Below are 23,040 nucleotides of genomic sequence, written 5' to 3' on the forward strand. Positions count from 1 at the left end.
CTATCTGGGATGAATGTCATTTTCTTTGGGTGATGGTAAGCTATGTAGTCATTCAACGGTCGTCGCAGAAACTCTTGGCGGTATTCTTCCCTCTGAAAGTGTTCCAATAACCAGACTTGCAATAATAAATTACAACCTTCAAAATGTCCGAACCCCTGCTTGCACTGATCTAGAGTGTGGTACAGTTCAGCTAGGATCATAGGGATGATGGTGTAGGTTTGCCCCTCGATGCCTTCTATTAAAGTTCTTGCAACCATAGGTAAACGAGTGTGAATCCTTCCCCATTTCATTGGAAATATCAACAAACCCAAGAAGCAAATGATGAATACATAAACTCGGCAGTGCGTCCAACCTAAGGAGGTAATGGCAAGTTCCGCATAATGAAGATGATATGACTTACTATGCCCGTAACGCTCATAAAGGAATTAAAATGGGATGTATGACTTCTTCAAACAAAGCAACTCATCATTTTTCTTGAACCCTAGCATTCTTAGAAAATCGCGAGGGTTGCGATTCTCTGGCACTAATAACCCTGGACTATCCCATGGCAGCTTAGCGAAGCCTCCTATTTCTTCTAGGAGAGGAGTCATTTCTATGTCACCAAAGCGGAAGACGACCCTTTTCTCATCCCAGAACATGGTAGCGGCCTCAATCAATGCCCTATTTGGTCGGATGTCTAGCAAGGACAGCAAATTACCAAGGACCCTTCTCACATGATTCTTGTCGCAAGGCGCGAGATTTTTCCACTAATCAAGTAGCAGAGGTGGGATGTTTTGGACCATGCTGAACCTGGAAACTTCGTGCTTCATTTTCTGCAAGCAAATAGAGTTAGCCCTCTCCCCCTCCAAATTCGACCATTTACACAATAATGATCAATATATTGGCATATTTTCTCCAAGTAATGCACATAACATGGTAGTGTCCATTGGGATTGTGGAAATCCCGTCGGACTTTGGACAAGGCTTATTTTAACGGGCTATTACGTTAACAACGTCATAACCCGTACTAGGTTTAACATGATGCATGTACATTTGATAGTGGAGTAAGGTTTCTAGAATGGTCTAGACTGGTACTCTCAAGTGGACAACTTGAGAGGGAAAGGCACGGGACCATCGACTGCACCGCTGATTGACTAGTCTACCACAAATAAGCCTTTCTGATTTAAAAAGGTTAATTCTGGAAGAGCGCAGACACTCATCAAGTGCCGCTATGTTGATAATTGGCACGAGTGGAGTATGATGTGGAGCATATTTTATGCAGAGATAATAACACATTGTCAAGTATTTGCATGATAAATATGTAAAAGAAGCAAATACGGTAATAAGTTAAAACATGAAAATCATAAGAAATAAAGACAAAGGAAGAAGTTAGTTCGTGGAATATATACGAGAATGTAATAAAGCAAGTAAGGGAGTAGGGATGGGAAAGGCATGATATAGCAGTCAAATAAAGAGCAGTCATAGCAAATAATGGGGAAGGGATGTGCATGTTAAAACTAATTTAAACAAATAAAGGTGGAGAAGGGAAAGGGTTAAAAGAAGAATAGTCACCACCTAACGATTTTTAAGGTGCGTTAGGGGCACCTATTATGCAAATGACTTTGTTTGACTAGTCAGCATCCCCAAAGATCGGGTAAGGGCTCAAATTATCTCAAAGAGAAGGTGTTAGGCACTCTTCGAGGTCCACAACTCTGGGTCCCGGCCAAAATTAAGATTATGTGGATTACAATTAGGCTAAGTGATCAAATAAGCAAAGCGAATGTAAATGTCAAAGAATGTCATTACAACATGATTAGTACAGATCTTAGTACAAATATAGGGATACAACTATTTGGATCTAATATAACATATAGGGGGGGGAGTCCTAAATTTTTTAGCCTAAAGGATCACCCCATGCAACATAAATAATACTTCGCAACTCCCTTGAGATAGGGAGTTACTCATATTATTCAGCGGGCACAGACTATCATCTCCTGCTACCCGAATACTATGTTAAAGTTGTTTACCTGAAGCGCGCTAATTTAATTATAGGTCGTACTCTATGCGTGCACTACCTGTCTCATTCCTTTGGTCCAGGAGGTATTGGACCTCTACTAGGGTGGTTCTAGACCTTACTTAGGTGGCTCAGAAATGTCAAAACTAGGCGACATACAAAACATATATGGGACTTCAAATATGGGCAGTTAAGGGCTCAAGTTAGCCTCCACACTTAAGCAACAAATGCATGCGAAACAAGTTTTCATGTTAGGCTGTTTCAGAATTAAGAAACTTAAGCCCTATAGACATGATTTCTATGTGACTATGCATTAAAACATACAATCAATTTCAGAGGCTAGGCGCTGCTTATCTCCAAATAATTATACAATTGTTGCATGCTGATTTGAGATTGTAGATTTCCAGTTATTAATCTATAGATGATGTGTCTAGGTGATTTATGCACTAAGTGACAATGAAATCTATTGGAGGAAAGCCCAGAATTATTCATGCATTTCGAGCAGCAACCATCGTTTAGAAAATTAACACTTTTTGGCGAGTAGTAATACCATCTAGGCAGGATCTCTAACAATTGGCGATTGGAACCAATTCTATTGTTATACTTTAACCTTATAGGTATGTTTTCTAAGTGAACAGTGTGATATAATAGCAAATGAAATGATTAAAATCCTATAGGCATGATTTCTAGTGGATATGCTGCAGCGATGCAAATTGAAGGAAAATTCAACGATATGTATTTCCTATGGGCAGGTTTTCTAATAACATATAGCAGCAGGGATAATTGAAGCATTTGAACTCATGCTTTGCTAGTAGACAAGTAGTGTGAGTGTGTGTTTCTCTTAATGCCATGATTTCTACAGTGCACATACAGATTGAATGGCATATATAACAGATGAATCATTGAATCCTATAGGCATGTTTTCTACCCTTGCATGCAAACATCAGAATTTACCCATCCCCCGTTTTTACTAACACCCCAATGGTTTATTACAAAGTTATTATAGGCCCAATAATGAATATGATTAAAAATATTATACAAATAATGACAGTAGGCCCACAAAAGGCCCAAAAGAAATACCCAGCACTGTTGGGCCTTCAACAATTCTCCTGTGGTATACCTAGATTTTCAACAAGGAACCATATTCTTCAGCATAACTCAGAATCCATAGAAGAGCTCAAATCCAAATCACACAACCATAGATCAACCATATTACCCAGGCATTAAATCACTTAAACTAACCAGCTTACATGTTCATTAGACAATAGGAAGAAGGAATTGAGTGGGGTAGTTCAGGTCTCAGTAGTAGAGAAAGTGGCTAAAAGACCCCAAACCCTAGTGTGTCAGAGTTCACAAGAGTCTCAAATGGACCCCGAGCAGTTCTCACACTAGGGAGGTCAGTAGCAAGAGTCTTGGTGGCCTTGGCTTTCAGCCGGCCAAGAATGATAGGTTCAGAATAGCCTAGGTAACAAATGAGAGAGAATGGACAACGGTTAAGGGACAGAAGTTGAGGAAATGCACTTACAGCTTAAAGTAGACATAGCAAAGTTGAGCATACAGAGCAGCTAATCAAGCAGGTCACAGGACTTAGAAGCAGGTTCAGCAGGACTTCAGCACTTAGCAAAGTAGCACATAAGCAACCACATATTGAAAGAGTTAGGGGAGAAACAAGTTTGCAAGATTGACAAAAGTTATCATACACAGGTGCATAATACCATACAAGTTTAAGTAAGGCACTGACTTAGAGATTTGAAGCCTAAAGGTCCTAATTATGTCAAACATGGTATGGAAACACAAACTAAGATGGCCATTCTAAAGGTTTCAAACAATCATTAAGGATATAAGACTAAGCAAAACAGAAACATGCTATGAGGGAGTAGATCATAGTTGATAGAAAAGGTCTTAGCACAGATTAGAACACATTAAATATGCAAGACTATCATTACAGAGATTCAGAACAGAGTGGGAAAGTAAACACATGTCAAATAGCAAATGTAGGCATTCAGGTATTGACACAATAGATTAATTAACTAGAGAAAGTCGAAGTTATGCCAGGGATTCATCCTAATATCATGAAACAAAACAGTTCAAACATGGTAGGGAAAACAAGTTGAGATAACTGTTCTAAAACCTCAAGCAATTACTAAAGGAGTATAGGATCAAGTGAGCATGCTGAGTGACACAATAGTAGGGAAACAAGTCATAGTTAACAATGAAGGTCTTAACACAGGTTATTACAGATGTGAAGCATTCATTACAGAGATTCAGGACAAAGCAGACAAGCATATTCAGGAACATTCAGGCCCCAATACACTAGTTAAATGAGCTTAGGAGGGTTCAGATTATCCAAGTTAGACATAGACAATCTCAGAACTAGCAGCATTAGGAGAAGTTAAATGCTAAAAAGATTTAAAAACGAGTGTAAAACTAACAGAGTTGTGCATAAAGTAGCCCAGAAACACATTAAGCCATAGATTTCAGAATGAGAGCACATGTAAATCAGAGACACCTAAAAAATGAAATTGCAAAAGGTCAAGCGACTTACCAGTTAAACGGACAACAAAAAAGAGCAAAAATTCCACAAGAACCCAGAATCTCAATGAGTCAAAGTTCCCAAGAGCTTCAAAAGAACCTTGGGCAATGCTCCCACTAAGAGAAAGTTCGAATAATAGAATCTCAGTGGCCTTGGCTTTCAGCCGGCCAAAAACAAACTACAGAATAAGAGAATGAGGGAATCACAGGACTAAGCTCTAATTTTTAGTGAAAGTATATTGATTCAACTCCCTCTCAAAGGGGAATGGGGAGGGGTTTATATAGTGACAGAAAACGAACAAGTAAACAAGGAAACACTGTAAAATAAAACATAAATAAGGAAGTAATAACATGCAGAATCAATAAAAATCTGATTAGGGAAAAAATAGGTAAACCCTAGTTGACAAAAATCGGAAATTAGCTGGAAATATTGGCTAATCGAACCCATATAGCCTGGTCATGATGTACATGAACTAAATACTGTCCAGATTCAAGTAATTGAAGTTGAATGGCTGGATTTTGAGAGATAGTATTTGCCATATTTAGGCAAGTACTAGGTGATACCATAGTTTTGTAGAAAATAACGAGATAACACACAAAAGGTAAGGAAATCATGGAGAGAATCCATGGTTGAGATGGATTTTGAGAGATTTGAGAGGGCGGCTAGGGTTTCTGTGGAGAGGAGAAGAGAGAATTTTAGGGCGGCGGGTTAGAGAGAATGAGAGGATTAGGGTTGGGGTGGGTAATTAAAATGAGGGGAATAAATGAGGGCCGTTGATGGGCGGGTTAATTAAAACGGGTACCGATCGGGTCTTGTAAAGGGGTCATTTGACTTTGGGCTGAGGTTACTGGGCTAAGGTGTTGGGCGATTTTTTAGTCCGAAAATTGGTTTAAAATTTTGGGCCAGCCTTTTAAACACACATAATTTATCAAAATAATTAATAAAAATAATTAGTAAATGAATAAAATATTTTTATGTACTAAAATGATTTAAAATAATGATTTAGCATTATAAAAATATAAAAAATGCTATTTTGATGCCAATAATATAAATAAAGAGCATTTGTATATGAATATAGGATATTATTGCAAGATTGTGCAAATAACTTTAAAATGCTAATGTAATTATATATATAAAAAAAAGAGGAAGTGAAAATATTATGAGACATCTATGAGGATACAAAATAGTAATTTTGGATGATTAAATCATCACAAATAATTCAAAGGGATAATTACTAAATATTTATGCAAGAAAATTAATTTTAAAGCTCTAAAAATTATGAAAAATTATAAAAAGTGCTTGTATAGATTTGTAAGCTAAATAATGATGCAAACATAATGTTTTGAAAGTATATATATTATTTGAAAAAATATGAGGGCAAAACTGGGTATCAATAGCGAGACGGTATGAACGCGCAATTAGAGGTATGGAGGCAGACCCTGGAATCTAAAGGTTTCAAGTTGAGCAGGACCAAGATAGAATACTTGGAATGTAAGTTCAATGGCGAGACTCAAGGAGGGAAAGGGGAGGTGAGGCTAGACTCGCAGGTCATCCCTAGGAGAGAGTGTTTTAAGTACCTTGGGTCTATTATTCTGGGGGATGGGGAGATTGATGAATATGTCACACATCGTATTGGGGTAGAATGGATGAAATGGAGACTCGCTACCAGTGTTTTTTGTGACAAGAAGGTGCCACCGAAACTTAAGGGTAAATTATATAATGTGGTAGTCATACCAATGATGTTGTATGTGGCTGAGTGTTGGCCAGTCAAGATCGCTCATGTACAGAAGATAAAGGTAGAAAAGATGAGGATGTTGAGATGGATGTGCGGGCACACCAGGATAGATAGGATCAGAAATGAGGTTATTCGCGACAAGGTGGGTGTGGCCCTTATTGATGACAAGATGCGGGAAGTGCGACTTAGGTGGTTTGGTCATGTGAGGAGGAGGAGCACAGACGCCCTGGTGAGGAGGTGTGAGAGGTTGACATTGGAGGGCCTACGGAGAGCTAGAGGTAGGCCAAAGAAGAGGTGGGGGAGAGGTGATTAGGCAAGACATGGTGCAACTTCAACTGACCAAGGACATGATCCTTGATAGGAAGGTATGGAGGTCGAGGATTAGGTTAGTAGAGTAGGTAGTCTAGAGTATTCATAACAATAGTATCGGCACGCAGTCTCGCTTTTTATTGGTAGTAGTTTTTTTATGACTAACTGTTGTTTTATTTTATTGTTGACCACCTTACTATCTGGTTGTTTTTATTCTGCTTTTATATGGCTTCTTGGTACTGTCCCTTCTTGTCTATATTTTCATTAATGTGGTGCTTATGCTTTTCTAAGCCGAGGGTCTATTGGAAATTGTCTCTCTATCCTCACAAGGTAGGGGTAAGGTCTACGTACACACTACCCTTCCCAAACCCCATGGTGTGGAATATTACTGGATATGTTGTTGTTGTTGTTGCTTACTAATATCTACCGTTGGATAAGACATTAAGAATTATCTAGTGAAAATCTTATTAAAAATGACAGATTTTATGAGTCATGATGTCATGAACCCAAAATCCCACCTAGTTGTGATGACACCTAACTCAACCCGCTAGGTAAGTCAACTAAAATACAACACAACTTGAACGGATAATCATTAACAAATAATAAATAAGATAGGGGAAGTAAATACAATTATCCCAAGAACTGGTATTACAAGTCACGAGTCACTAAAAATTAGATTTACAACATTGGTACAAAGGAAAATACAACATTTGTTTGAATATACATAAAAAGAAGTACAAATCCTAACTACCATGAACAAATGCTAGCCTTCGTTGTTCACGGCAACCCAACTCCAAGATCTGCACACAAGGTGTAGAAGTGTAGTATGAGTACACCGACCCCATGTACTCAGTAAGTATCTTGATTAACTTCAGTAAAGTAATGCCGAGGTTTTTAAGCCGAAAGATACTCATTTTATATAACTTGTGTAGCTCAATAACATATATAATACAGAGAAGTATCCAAAAAAGCAGTCATAAACAACACGTATCAATAATAAAGGTGCACAATTGAAGTAGAGGTAATAAGCATGTTTTTTTAATTAATCAGGTCAATGCGAATACAACTTGCACCAATTTCACATAAAATGAATATGCGCCAAAAGGCATTTACTTAAATACTTCCATATGAATATAAAGTGTCTATACTAACAATAATCCGATTCATATCAATTTCTTAAAGGCATTTATATGAGAATCTTACATGAGTCCAACATGCAAATGCATGATGATGACCTTCTCTTTATATCAACCTGACACTCTCCAAGTGTTCAACAACTCACTAACAAGTCTCAGGCATATGTATAATGCATCAACTAGCATATATAGAAGATATGCATGAATAAAGCATATCATTATGCATGAATATGAAAAGATTCACTTGAATGGTCAAAACTTTCACCTTTATGCTTTATAACTCATCACATAGGATCCCACTTCTCAATTAACCAGAAACCCGTCAATTTCTCACTACTTGTGTGTACGCCATCAAGAGAGAAATATGAGAGGACGACCCAAGGGGGATGGATTCACATCCACACGGTGCACGGCCAAAACCTCATGCCAAAATAATATCAATATCACCATAATTGCATGGAAAAGACCTCTTGCCACAACATCAACAATATCACAATAACCGCGCGACAGAAACCTTGTGCAATAACAGTAATGGTATCATAATATCTGCACGGCAAAGACCTCATGCCATAATTATCTCAACTGCACAGACAACTCACGTGTCCTAACCTCAGTCCGTATCGAGGACCATATGTAGTAATTTATGCATATGAATAGGAGGTAAGCATATATAATGTACCTGGACGGAGAAATAACCATGCATGAGTGTATGCATGTATACAAGAGATGATATCTAGATAGATGTATGCCTATATGTATGTATGAATACAGACCCAATATATAATACGTCATCAAAATAATCATGGTACCCATATAAGCATCAAAAACCAAAATAATAGTCTTTAACATAGGTTAGGAAATTGAAGTTGTCATATAACAGTTTAAGGAATAAAACAAGAATAACAAGTACAAATGTGTATTCATATGTGTGACTATATCTAAATGAAGTATATCAATAATCTCAAGAATAGCTCATCATTCTCAAAATAAGGTATCATTAACATAAACATTAACTCTAGCATGACTTATTGTGCTCATGTAGTCATTAAATCACGTAAACCATAGAATAGGTAGAATACACAGTAATCTAGAATTTACCTCGAGCATGAATAACCATGGCACATGCATATACGCTCATCCCCTCGCATATACATCACCCCTATATGCATCCAACAATATCATTTATTAGGAAAATTTCACTCAAACCAAAGATAGGCAAGATATTTACCTTATTTGGGCTAGTCTAAAGCTTCCAAACCACTTTTCCTTCAGAGATCACCTCCAACAGGCTCGAATTTAACCAAACATCATCCGAGGAAGCGATCTCAATCCATAAAGCTTTGATCGTGATGAATTCCAAAAGGTCAAAAAAGTAAACCCAGGCCCGCATGTCCAAAATACGAAACGAATACCAAATCTCGATGAGCGATAACCTGCCGAGTCTAAATATATAATTAGTTTTCAAATCCAAATTTAAATCGATTGTCAAATCCTCAAAATACGCTATCTTAACTTGTAGACAAATCCACAAATTTCATCTCAAAATTTCATATTTTATGTGTTAATAATTCATGTAGATTCTTGAAATATAATCACGAATAAGTAAAAATCACTTACCCTCTTGCCTTGTATCAAAATTTCCTTGAAGAATCATAACTCTCCAAGTTTAGGGTTCAAAATATGAGATAATGAGCAAGAAATCTCGAAATTCCAAATATATATACCGCCCAAGGATACACATCGCAATCGCAGCAGGACCCTCACGATCACAAAGGCCTAAAATACCTCCAGCTCCAGCTCTACTTTGCGAATATGAAGACCACCTCGCGAAGGCGACCAGGAACCCTTCCAAGCCTACGCAAAAGAGAGACCTACTCTACAAACACGAAGGCCAACCTTCCGTCTAAATTCACACCATCACGAACGCGATTACCAAACTGTGAATGTGCGACACTTGCACACAACACATCGCGAACGCGACCATCAGGTCCACGAATGCGAAGAACAAATGTCCAGCCAGTTAAATCCTTCTCCGCGATCGCGATGCTTGCTCCACGATCACGAAGCACTACAATACACCACCAGACCAGATGCTCCAAACTCTACCAAAATGATCCGAAACTATCCCGGATCACATCGGAGTCCCCGGAGACCCAATCCAATCATTCCAACAAGTGCGGATACTTCCTACAAACTTGTATCAAAAAAACAATAACAAAATCAAGAATCGAAGAACAAATCCATCTCTTAATTTTCAAACATTCCAACTACACCGAATGTATTTGAATCATATTTAGACATTCCGAATTGCAACCAAACTTTACATACAAGTTCCATTCAACAAAATGAACCTATCCACAGTCCCGAAACAACAATCAAAGTCCAATAATATCAAGCTCAACTATTGGTTAAACCTATGAACTCTCAAATTTTGTAAATTGCCAACTCTAGACAAATAGGGCCAAAACCTTCTAAGAACCTCTAAATCCAAATCCGAAAATACACCCAAGTACAAAATTTCCATAAGAACCTATTGAAACCATCAAATCTCGACTCCGAGGTCGTTTACTCAAAAGTCAAATCTTGGGCACTTTTCCAACTTAAAGCTTCCAAATAAAGAATTTCTCTTCCAAACCACCTTCGAACCTCTCATAAGTCAAACCCAATCATACTCGCAAGTCATAATATATCATATAAAGTCACTCAAGATATTAAATCACATTACGAAATGCTAGAACTCAAAATGACCGGGCTGATTATTACATTCTCCCTCACTTAAACATATGTTCGTCCTCAAATGTGCCAAGAGTCATTCCAAAGCCATCAAATGAATGTATAAGCTCATTATACACATACACATGGGTGATATCACGTCACCTCAATCCATATAAGCCCATTAACATAATCCTGACTTCGGGATTGGCTTCGGAGCTGCGCTCGGTGGAAATAGTTTCTGAACAAACTTCTTGCAATCCAGGCCCTTCAAAATCGATGGCGCTCCTGGGATTTGGTCGACCCTGTAATTGTAAGTTTCCACCATTTTGTCATTGGCTTCGATTTTCTTTTCTCATGAATCTACCCATTTTTTTAGTTCCTCGACCATTTTTATGATTTCGGGGTTAGCCCCGGATTCAGCTTCACTCAGCCTCTCCGTGATTGGTTTTGTTTATGCGAGTGATTTTCCAGGATGGCCCAGGCTGAACTCTGTTGGGGCGCGGTTTGGTTCTGCAGCTGGGCAATCGCTGCCTGTTGGGCCTGTAGCATTTCGAAGGTAACTCACAAGTTGATCCCATATCCTTCATCGTCGCGTGTATTTTGGGCTACCGATCGGACTCCCCCTCGGACGTTGTTCTAAGGATCAGTAGGAAGATTCGTATCGATGGCCACATGTGAGTTAGAGTCGATCGGGTCTGTGACCGGAACTCCGATGGGATCGACAGGTGGCGCCTCATTACTGGGTACCATATTGTTATTCTCGTCGTGGTGACCGGACTTAGCATCCACATTTAGAGGTGCAGATTGGGAGTTCGACATTTTGGATTTCTACCTAAAGTTAAAGACACTTCAAAGAACAAGTGTAAAATAGGGTGCGTTATGGAAATTTGTATCAAATTGCCACTATTATCCTCATCCCCACGGTGAGCGCCAAACTGTTTACCCTAAAAAATGGATAACAATTAAATTTGTAAGTCGTTTTAAGAATACGTGGATTAATTCGATACAAATGATAAATTGCGTTAGTTTAAACAAATAAAGATATAGTAACTTCAAACCACGTAAGGATGATAATTCCAGCCTTGATGAAATTTCTGCCCTCGATCCGGATTCACAATGGCTTGCACTAGTGAACGAGAATAAGAGCTATGAATAACAGTGAAAATAATAATATATTCTTTGTGATACGTGTTACATTATGCCTAATGAATAATCAGACTCCCCTTTATATAGTGGCGGAGTTTTACACTAAGTATAATTCTATAAAAGATAAAACATTTCCCATTTAACTGATTACTGGATTCCCGTCGATGCATGCTGAGATCTGCGCCGTGATGCTCTGTTGGTCGTGGATATTATGGCCTTTCGTTAATCGTGTTTTAATGCTCAATAATGCTCTCCGAAGTCTTTTGGGATTTAGACTGATAATGGGGGTCATGGCCTCGATATACTCGAGGGCGGGCATCGTGCCCCCGGTGCCTGACTCGATGAGTCTCTTATCTCGATTTTGGTTCCTTGTCATCGTGTCCCTTACTCGATTTATTTTATCAGGAACTGGGCCGGTTTATGGGTCCGGTTTCACCCGTATACAACCTTCTTTCTAGCTGACTTTCTCAAATTCCTGGGCATCCACCCATTTAGAAAAATAGTCAGTCATAAATAATATGAATTGAGCCTTACTGGGTGCCCATGGCAAGGGGCCGGCGATGTCCATTCCCTATTTCATGAATGGCGAGGGTGACAAGACCAAATGTAGCAGCTCCCCCGGCTGATGAATCATCGGTGCATGTCTCTAACATCCGTCGTATTTTCGTACAAACTCCTTTGCGTCTTTTTCCATATTGATCCAATAGTATTCGGCTCTGATTATCTTACAAACTAATAATTCGACACTCGAATGGTTCCTATAGGTGCCTTCGTGAACTTCCCTCAAAACATACTCGGTATCTCTCGGTCCCAAACATATGGCAAGTGGGCCATCAAACGTTCTCCTGACTAGGTTGTGGCCGCCTTCGTGTGAAGAGCCCTCGATTCTTTAGGATCCGAGGGCAGTTTTTTGGTCTTCGGGTAATCTATATGCTTGTTTCTCCAGTCCCAGGTCAAGCTTGTCGAGTTTATCTCGGTGTGGCCATCTTCCACTACCGATTTCATAAGTTGTACGACCGTTCCCGAGTTGAATTCATTGTCATCAACCAACGATACTAAGTTGGCAAGAACATCGGCTTCGCTGTTTTGATCGCGAAGTACATGTTGCAAAGTTCATTCCTTAAACCGATGTAACATCACCCGTAGTTTATCCAGGTACCTCTGCATTCGCTCCTCTTTGACTTCGAATGTTCCATTGAGTTGGTTTACCACAAGGAGGGAATCACACTTAGCTTCAAACACCTCGGCCCCCTAGATTTTAGCCAGTTCGAGACCTGCAATCATGGCCTCATACTCGGCCTCATTGTTAGTCAAATTTACAGTTCTAATAGATTGCCTAACTACATTACCCATCGGCGGCTTCAATACGATGCCAAGTCCGAACCCCTTTGCATTCGAGGCACCGTCTGCAAAGAGGGTCCAGATTCCGAAGGAGGTCCCCGAGTTCAACAACAACTCCTTTTCGACCTCAGGTATTAGGGCTGGTGTGAAGTCGGCCGCGAAGTCTGCCAAAATTTGAGATTTGATGGCGGTTCAGGGTCGATATTTAGTATCGTACTCACTGATTTCCACGGCCCATTTGGCCAATCGTCCTGAGAGTTTGGGCTTATGCGTTATGTTCCTCAACGGGTAAGTAGTCATGACACATATGGGATGGCACTGAAAATACGGTTTTAACTTCCTAGAGGTGCTTAGCAAAGCGAACACCAATTTTTCCAAGTGAGGATACCTAGTTTCGGCCTCTCCTAGAGTCCTGCTAACATAGTAAATAGGAAACTGTGTACCTTCTTATTCTCGGACTAGGACTTCACTTACCGCTATCTCAGATACCGCTATGTATAGGTACATTTGTATATTTGCCTTCGGAGTATGAAGCAAAGACGAGCTCGAAAGGTACCGCTTGAGTTCTTCCAAGGCTTGCTGATACTCTGGTGTCCATGAGAAACTATTCTTCTTTTTTAGCAATGAGAAGAACCGATGGCTCTTGTCGGAGGACCTTGAAATGAATCAGCCCAACGCAACTATGCTCCCGGTCAGTCTTTGAATGGTCTTGACATTGTCCACCACGGTAATTTCCTTTATGGCCTTGATTTTATCGGGATTGATCTCGATTCCCCGTTTAGACACCAAAAATTTCCCGGACCCGACTCCGAATGCGCATTTCTCCGGGTTTAGCATCATATTGTATTTCTTCAGTATGTTGAAAGCTTCCTGTAAATGTTTCAAATGGTCCTCTACTCGTAGGGACTTAACTGACATATCGTCAATGTAAACCTTCATTGATTTTCCTATTGGTTTTTTGAACATTCGATTTACTAGGCGTTGGTAAGTGGCACCGGTGTTTTTAGTCCGAATGGCATTACATAACAGTATGTGATGTACTTAGTGATGAAGGATACTTTTTCCTGGTCACCCGGGTCCATCCGAATTTGGTTCTTCCCGGAATAGGCATCGAGAAAGCTGAGGATCTCGTGGTCGGCCGTCGCATCAATCATGCGATCGATGTTGGTCAGAGGGAAAGAGTCCTTGGGGCATTCCTTTTCATGTCTTTGTAGTCTACGCAAATTCTTAATTTATTCCTTTTTTAGGGAATACCACTACGTTATCTAACCAATCCGAGTATTTAACCTCATGGATGGACCCTATTTTTAGGAGTTTAGATACCTCGTCTTTGATGAATTAATGCTTTACTTCGGACTGGGGCCTCCTTTTCTGTTTGACCGGGTGGAACTTCGGATCCAGGCTCAGCATATGGGTAGTTATCTCTGGTGGGATTCCTGTCAAGTCGAGGTGGGACCAAGCGAAACAATCTATGTTAGCCATAAGGAATTTAATGAGTTTTTTCTTGAGCTCGGGATTTAACCCCATGCTCAGGTATACCTTACGATCGGGCAGGTGCTCGATCAATATGATTTGTTCCAGTTCTTAGACCGTTGATTTGGTGGCGTCGTGATCATCGGGGACTATGAAGGATATGGGAACTCCGTAGTCGTCGTCCTCATTCGTCCCCTGTTTCTCCGGTTTGGTCGGGGACGATGTCGGTGATTGCTATTTGGTCCCTCCCTTGGTGACCGAACTCAGTTCCTTTTGTGTATAAAGTGTGGATATCGGGACCACCTCGTACACCGCGAACATCTCTTTTATGACCGGTTGTTCTCCGTAAATTATTTTAATCCCTCCTGGCATCGGTAATTTCAACACCTAGTGCAGTGTCGAGGGCACTTCCTTCTTGTTGTGAATCCACGACCTCCTAAACAGAGCGTTGTATCGCATATCTTCTTCGATCACGTAGAATGTTGCTTCCTAAATGGTTCCGGTGGTGTTCACCAGTAGTGTTATCTCCCCTTTAGTGGTCTCACATGCCATATTGAATTCGTTTAGAACTCAAACTGCAGGAAAAATTTGATCTTGCAGACCCAGCTACTCTACGACTCTCGATCTGATGATATTAGCCGAGATACCGGGATAAATTAACACACGCTTAACTCGAGATTTATTTATGAGTACGGATATTGCCAGTGCATCATTGCGTGGTTGCACGATGCCTTCAACTTCCTCATCGTTGAAAGATAAGGTTCCTTCTAGCACGTAATCTCGAGTCCGTTTTTCTCTAGTGATGGACACTTTGGTGCGCTTTAACATCGGCCCCTGGGGGACATCGACCCCATCAATGATCATATTAATGATGTGATGTGGTTTCTCCTGCTCGATCTACTTATTTGAGTCCCTATTCCTGAAATGGTTTTTGGCTCGATCGCTCAGGAACTCTCGGAGATGTCCACTGTTGAATAACCGAGCTACTTTCTCTCTCAATTGTCGGTAATCCTCTATTCTGTGGCTGTGAGTGACGTGATATTTACACATTAGGTTTGGGTCCCTTTGGGCTAGATCGAACTGCAGAGGTTGAGGCCACTTGGTGTCTTTGATGCGTTAGATTGCAGGTATGATGGTAGCAGCATCGACATTGAAGTTGTACTCCGATAACTTTGGCACTTCGTTAGGCCCGATGGGCCTGTCGAAATCGCTTTTGCTCATGAGTCCCCAGTTATATTGACCTCGATCGCTTCTCCTTTTGCTTCTCACGGGGTTTCGTTCGGACCCATTACCTATTCGGTCTCTATTGTATGGTTGATATCGGTCCCTATTTGATCGTGGTTCATGATCAGTGTCTCTTTTGGATATGTCGATAGCTCTGGCTGGATAAACGGACCCGGAAGGGGCCCGGGGCCCAAGCTGATCATCTTCGACCCTAATTTTTGATTGACACTGATTATGTATGTCGGCCCAAGTTACAGCCGGATATTCTATCAGATTTTGCTTCAACTGTTGTGAAGCTATCGAGCTTCGAGTATTGAGTCCCTGGGTAAAGGCCTGAACAGCCCAATCCTCCACGACCGGAGGCAAGTACATTCGTTCCATTTGAAATCAAGACATGAATTCCCTAAACATCTCATTATCTCTCTATTTCACTTTGAAAAGGTCCGACTTCTTAGTTTCGACCTTGATGGCCCTGACGGGTGCTTTCGCGAAGGAGTCTGCAAGCATAGCAAATAAGTCAATAGAATTAGGGGGTAATTTGTGATACCATATCATAGCTCCCTTTGAAAAGGTTTTCCCGAACCTTTTCAGCAGGACATGCTCGATCTCATCATCCTCCAGGTCGTTCCCTTTAATGACGCACATGTAGGAGGTCACATGCTCATTTGGGTCTGTGGTTCTGTTGTATTTACGAATTTTGGGCATGCGGAACTTCTTCGGGATTGGCTTCTTAGTTGCGCTCAGTGGAAAAGGTTTCTGAACAAACTTCTTGAAATCCAGGCCCTTTAATATAAGTGGCGCTCCTGGGATTTGATCGACCCTGGAATTGTAAGTTTCCACCTTATTGTCATTAGCTTCGATTTTCTTTTCTCACGATTCTACCCGTTTTGTCAGTTCCTCGAGTATTTTTATGATTTCGGGGTTAGCCCCTGATTCAGCTTCACTCAGCCTCTCTGTGATTGGTTCGTTTCTGCGAGTGATTTTCCAGGACGACTCGGGCTCAACTCTGCTGGGGGCGCGGCTTTAGTTCTGCAGCTGGGCTATCGCTGCCTGTTGGGCCTGTAGCATTTCGAAGATCACTCGCAAGTTGATCCTATCTCCTTCACCATCGCCTGTATTTTGGACTACCGATCGGACTCCCCCCCCCCATACGCTGTTCTCAGAATCGGTAGGCACATTCACATCGATGGCCATATGTGAGTTAGCGTCGATCGGGTCCGCGACCGGAACTCCGATGGGATCGACGGGTGGAACCTCGTTACTGGGTACCATATTGTTGTTCTCGACGTGGTGACCGGACTCAGCATCCACATTTAGAGGTGCAGATTGGGAGTTCGACATTTTGAATTCCGACCTGAAATTAAAGACACTTCAAAGAACAAGTGTAAAATAAGGTGCGTTATGGAAATTTGTATTAAATTGCCACTATTATCCTCATCCCCACGGTGTGCGCCAAACTGTTTACCCTAAAAAATGGATAGCAATTAAATTTGTAAGTGATTTTAAGGATACATGGATTAATTTGATACAAACGTTAAATCGCGTTAGTTTAAACAAACAAAGATATAGTAACTTCAAACCACGTGAGGAGTATAATTCCATCCTTGATGAAATGTCCGCCCTCGATCCAGATTCACAATGGCTTGCACTAGTGAACGAGAATAAGAGCTATGAATAACAGTGAAAATAGTAATATATTTCTTTGAGATGCGTGTTACAATGTGCCTAATGAATAATCAGACCCCCCTTTATATAGTAGGGGAGTTTTACCCTAAGTACAATTCTATAAAAGGTAAAAAAATCCTGTTTAACTGATTACTAGATTCCCGTCGGTGCGTGCCGAGATCTGCGCCGTGATACCCGATTGGTCGCGGATATTACGGCCTTCCGTTAATTGTGTTTGAATGCTCAATAATGCTCTCCGGAGTCTCTTGGGATTTGGACCGATCCCGGGGTCATGGCCTCAATATACTCGAGGGCGGGCGTCGTGCCCCGGTACCTGACTCGATGAGTCCCTTATCTCGATTCCGGTTCCTTGTCATTGTATCCTTTACTCGATTTATTTTATCGGGAATCAAACTGACTTATGTGTTCGATTTCACCCGTATACAAAAGTCTTGTATAATTTCTTGTCAAGTAAAACTATATTCTTTAAATTGAAACGGAGGGAGTGATAGTTCGGTGAGAAGCCAATTAATGCCTCTTGCCGAAAGGACTGGCGCATTGAAATAACTAAACTGTGCCAAACAAAGATAACATGTGGTTAGAATGGCTCTCCCTGCTGGTGTCTTTCCAGGATTAAAGTCAAACTTATATTCCTCTAATTCAAGTCTTCTCTTGTCCAACAAGAAAGGGGTCAATCGCTTCAACTTGGGAATCTATAAGCTTAAAACCAGAAGATTACACAGCGAGGTGAGGCCTAAAGCAATGTTTTTGGAAAATCCTGTCACCGGGGATTTAATTGCCACTGCATTGTCCGGGGGTATTGCCCTTTCCATGCTTCGATTGTGGGAAGAAACAGCAAAGAGAGGGGTCTTCGATCAGGTGGGTCCTTTGCTTTCCTCGAAAACCTTTTAATTCTTGCGTTAGCTTTGATGATATTTAGTTGTAAATTTTGATATGCCTAAATGCACATGAATTTCAACTGGTTTGAATTTCTGCCGAATTCTTCAATTTCGAAACTGCAACTTAAAAATACTGTCGGAAGCAGCAAAGGCGGCTTATTTTCTTTGATTTCTTTCTCATATGTTAGATGCCAGAGTTCTTCAGGCATTATCATCTTATTGCCAGTAAATTCTGACGTAACGGTGCCCAAGAGGTAAATCTTATCGAGCTTTATGCGGAAGGCAAGCATATCTAAAAGAAAAATAGCTGAGTGAAAAATAGTTGATTTTGTGCCGTTGACATGTTTCAGCATTATAATGGCATTCGACTTGGTGAAAATTTTACCAGGGACATCACATGATAGAACTGACTTCATCACTTGAATGGCCATCTTTGATAAATTGTGACTCTACTAACTCGAGAAAGTTTAGAATACTACTATTGGGTGCGAGGAGTTGTTTGTTTGTCAATGTGTCCTGGGTTTCATTGCATTCAGTTAAGCTTCTGATGGATCCTAAATGTGAAAGCTAATTCTCTTGTGCTAAGTATAGCAATGGAATAGCTTAGTTTTTCTGAATCTAATGTTGCAAAATATGCACTATGTTCATATATGTTGTATGTTAAGTACCTGATATCAGAACGAAAGTGGCGGGGTCTTATATTGTCTACTACTGCTAGTCTTGTGTGCATTTACTGCCATACAGATGTCTTGATTATCCGGCGTCGGCCAAGTTTATGTACCTTTCCACTAGTCATCAGATTTTTTTCTTTTTTGATGACCCGAAAATCCGTCTGGAGCCAGCCCTTAGGACCAACCTCAGTCTTTGAAACTCGGGATAATCGGCCTGCTCTTCTACCCATCTCCACTCAAACGTCAGGCGTAGTTAGCATGGTGCAAGGCTCAAACCTAAACCTGTGACCTAAGTAACAAGTGCCTCAACCTTTGCTACTTGAACTAAGCCCTTGGGCAAGTCTAGTCATCAGAAATTATTCCAAGGTTGTATGCTTCTGGTAGTTAGCCGTAATTTCTGTAATGGTTATAAGATGAAACAATACTGTGATGAGGATCTTCTTAATACATTTATGATGTTAGCCCAAAAACTATATTGGTTTTGCAGTGTTACAAAGTCTATGTTGTCTCCGTTAATGATTCTTTAAAATATTATCCGGCTCTAACCAATACAATCAGACAATACTTGATCTAAAATCGATTTATTGCATTCTGCTGTCTCGTTTTCTTCTATTTACCAATATAACTGGTTCGTCTATACCCCTTGAATGGAAGAGAAGCATACAATGTGTATTCACTTAGTTGAATATAATTTCCCCTTCTTCGTCTATATCCCATTCTAATTCTGTTAGAGTTCCAGATTTCGGATTAGTTTGTTCTTTTGTTTTTCAAGACCATGTTAGATGAAATAGCCCCAACTTATGCTTATAGTTGGATTCCTTCATCTTATGGAAATAGTAGCTACCTGTTCAGTTTAATGATGTTCAGTAAGGCCTTTGTACTGTATTTTCTTAATTCTTCAATTTTTATATTACAGAAAACAAATAGAAAGCTTGTCCATATTAGCATTGGGCTGGTCTTCATGCTCTGCTGGCCAATGTTCAGGTACCATTTTTCAACCTACGCATGAAGCCTGCCTTTCATTCATTTAGTTCCTAATTTTTTTCGTGATTTGGAATTGTTTGTTTTTCCAGCTCTGGTCGCCAGGGAGCAATTCTAGCAGCTCTTATACCTGGTCTCAACATAATAAAAATGCTTCTTTTGGGACTAGGATTATGGAAGGATGATGCGACTGTCAAGTCTATGAGCCGATTTGGAGACCACAGGTTTAGTAATTTGAAGAATATTTACAGCTTCTACCAAACAGTTTCATTAAACCATCTCTTGTTACAAAACTTAGCTATTACTAACAATAACAAGCTGTCACCCAGCCAAAAACTGGTTCAGTTGAGGATGAGGTTGCTATCCAAATTTATTTACGGTCATCCATCTCTTCATTCCTCAATTTGTTTTCTCCACTTCATTTCTCTAATAGCAACCTGGTATTCATTAATTTCATTAAGCTGCAATCTATGAGTAATATGATGCTGCCAACATCTGTGAAAAATTGAACATGTTGACAATATTTATGCTTAAAAGTCTTACCATCTCTTACATCATAACTAAACGATGGGGAAGAAAAATTTCTGAAAACATGCAACAGCGCCATATATGGCACTAGAGGCTAAGCGTAATTGCCTGGCAATCCCCATTTTCCTTCACTTGTTTGTGGTCCTAATTAAGCTAAGAATTACTTCTTTTGTCCATCTATTACCTTTTCTTCTTTGTTAAGCAAATTAATTGGCAACTTATAGTGTGGCTGGCATGTCTGGTACATAGGGAGCTTCTCAAGGGACCGTTGTACTATGCCTTTACAATCACTTTGGCTTGTGCTGTATATTGGAGATATTCTCCTATTGCAATTGGACTAATTTGCAACCTTTATGCTGGTGATGGTATGCAATGCTGAGGCAACCCAATTCTACTCTCTCTCTCCCCACAATCCTAACTGTTCAACTTATTAAGTTGGAACGGTTAGGCGTCCTTCCTGATTGTCTGGCAAGGTCTTAATAAATAGTAGTAAAAAAGATACCGTTTTCCTGCTCCAGGTATAGCTGACATTGTTGGCAGGAGGTTTGGAAAACAGAAACTCCCGTACAATAAAAACAAATCATTTGCTGGTAGTATTGCGATGGCGGCTGCTGGTTTCTTAGCATCCATTGGGTAATTGAAGCTTCCTTGTTATGGTGCTGCTTAACCACTGCAACTTGTTTACTGGTTTACATGTTTTGCTACAGATACTTGCACTATTTCTCCTTGTTTGGGTATATTCAGGAGAGCTCCCACATGGTTTTCGGCTTCTTGTTTGTGTCGCTTGCTGCAGCACTGGTAGAATCCCATCCTATAAGCACAGAACTTGATGACAACTTAACGGTTCCCTTAACCTCAGTGCTGGTGGGCAGTCTTGTCCTATGATATCGGACTGTATCCTTATATGGATGGACTTTCAAACTTACAAATGCTAACTGAAAATGGAAATTTTGTTAGTCTAACTCAGGATTGTGTATCAGTAGTCCTGGTCAATGTACAAGCCACTGCATTGCATAATCTTGTTACTTTCTGTTGTTGTACTACTTATTAAAAAACACAGAGAAAGTGTATTTGCTTATGATACATTTCTTGAAATCCTTATATTTGTCAAAAACGGGTTTTTGTTTTCGTTTTTCCAAGAGCTTTCTGCACAAATGTTTTTTGAAAAGTTGTTTGTGTGAAAGTGGTTTAAGGATTTTTCCTTTTTCTTTTAATTGTTCTTTCATCCACAAAACACTAGCAAATCATTTTTAAAAAAAATTACATCTATCTAAACACGTTTTATATATTTTTGTTGGGGAGGGTCCTAACACCCCCCCCCCCCCCTTCTTCCCCACCTCCTTGTTTCTTTTTGCACAGAAAGTAATTAATTGCTCACCAACTTATTAAAGGAATACCTCAAGATTTTTTCTTTGTCAAATAAGTTGCAGACAAGAAACTAATTAATAAGTCATATGAAGGATTATTTGCAAATTTTACGGTAACAGATGGAAGTAACTCATTCTTTTTCAAGAAACAAATAGCAAAGTCTTCTAATTTTTCTTGAATCATTTCTTCCTTTTACGTCCCTTGTGGTCCGATGTTGATACCCAATTTTGCCCTCATATTTTTATAAATGTCATATATGCTCAAAAAATATCATTCCTGCATCATCACCAATTTCCAAGAGTCATATAAGTATTTTTATAATTTTTCATAATTTTTAAAGCTTTAAAATTGATTTTCTTGCACTTAAATTACTTGAATATGTATTAATCGCCCTTTAAAATTATTTTATGATGAATTAATCATCCAAAATATGTTTCAAAATATTTTTACTTCATTTTTATATAATTATGTTTGTATTTTTAGCTATTTACACATTTTTGCAAATAATAGCCTATATTCTATAAATAGTTGCATTTATTATATTAGTTATGCTAAAATAGCATTCTATATTTTTGAGTTATTAATTTTAAGCGTTTTATTTCATGAATAATAATTTTTACTATTTATTAGACGTTTTAATAACTTTATTTTAATTAATTTTATGTATTTTAAAATGTGGCCCAAATCAGGCCATTTTTCTTATCGAATTGGCAGCCCAAACACTCCACACCTTCGCCCAATAACCCCCCAACCCAAACCAAACGACCCTCTTTAAATGACTCGGTCGAGAACCGTTAAACGACCCACCCCGCCTATTCTTTAGTTCTGACCGTTGATCTCTCAAGATCAACGGTCTACAATCACCCCCACCCTTTTAATTAGCCAAGCCCCTAAAACCCTAACCCATTTCCCCTCTGACGCCGCCTCTATACCCTCTCAAACCCTCCCCTCACTTTACGAACCCTAGCCGCCTCCCCAAAATCTTCTCCGAATCCGATCAAATCATGGATTCCTTCTGTGATTCTCTTACCTTTTATGCGTTACCTCATTGCTACTTAAAAGATTGTGGTGTTACTTAGCATTTTCCTCACTTTTGGCAAATATCAGTCGCTGAATCAAGGAAAATCGGCTTCACCCCTCGAGATTTGGACGATATGTCGTCTATATGCATCATGGCAAGGTCATATGGGTCCGATTCACCAAGATCTTTAACCAATTTTTTGATTCTGGTCAAACTAGGATTTGCCTGATTTTTTCCTAATTTGTTTCTTAAACGATTCTGCATGCTCTTCCTTCCTTATTTATGTTTTATTTATTGTGTTTC

General features: G+C 39.8%; 1 protein-coding gene across 1 annotated transcript; it reads left to right on the forward strand.

The window, feature by feature from the left end:
- Window positions 1–17,781: 17,781 nt before the first annotated feature.
- Window positions 17,782–21,432, forward strand: LOC107825879 (putative phytol kinase 3, chloroplastic). The gene is made up of 6 exons (XM_016652798.2): window positions 17,782–18,148; window positions 19,756–19,823; window positions 19,913–20,044; window positions 20,598–20,713; window positions 20,867–20,981; window positions 21,056–21,432. Exons 1-6 carry the CDS (start codon window positions 17,873–17,875, stop codon window positions 21,231–21,233), a joined length of 885 nt encoding a protein of 294 aa, XP_016508284.2. The 5' UTR covers window positions 17,782–17,872; the 3' UTR covers window positions 21,234–21,432.
- The last annotated feature ends 1,608 nt before the right edge of the window (window positions 21,433–23,040 follow it).

Source organism: Nicotiana tabacum, chromosome 2 (assembly GCF_000715075.1).
Source record: "Nicotiana tabacum cultivar K326 chromosome 2, ASM71507v2, whole genome shotgun sequence".
In the NCBI taxonomy this organism is placed as follows: domain Eukaryota; kingdom Viridiplantae; phylum Streptophyta; class Magnoliopsida; order Solanales; family Solanaceae; genus Nicotiana; species Nicotiana tabacum.

Bases quoted from the DNA above. Each gene is read 5' to 3' on its own strand.
- LOC107825879 (XM_016652798.2), top strand. From the start codon at position 17,873: ATGGCTCTCCCTGCTGGTGTCTTTCCAGGATTAAAGTCAAACTTATAT. The intron at 18,149-19,755 runs GTGGGTCCTTTG...TTTATATTACAG, and splicing joins AGAGAGGGGTCTTCGATCAG to AAAACAAATAGAAAGCTTGT. The intron at 20,045-20,597 runs GTTTAGTAATTT...TCTGGTACATAG, and splicing joins AGCCGATTTGGAGACCACAG to GGAGCTTCTCAAGGGACCGT.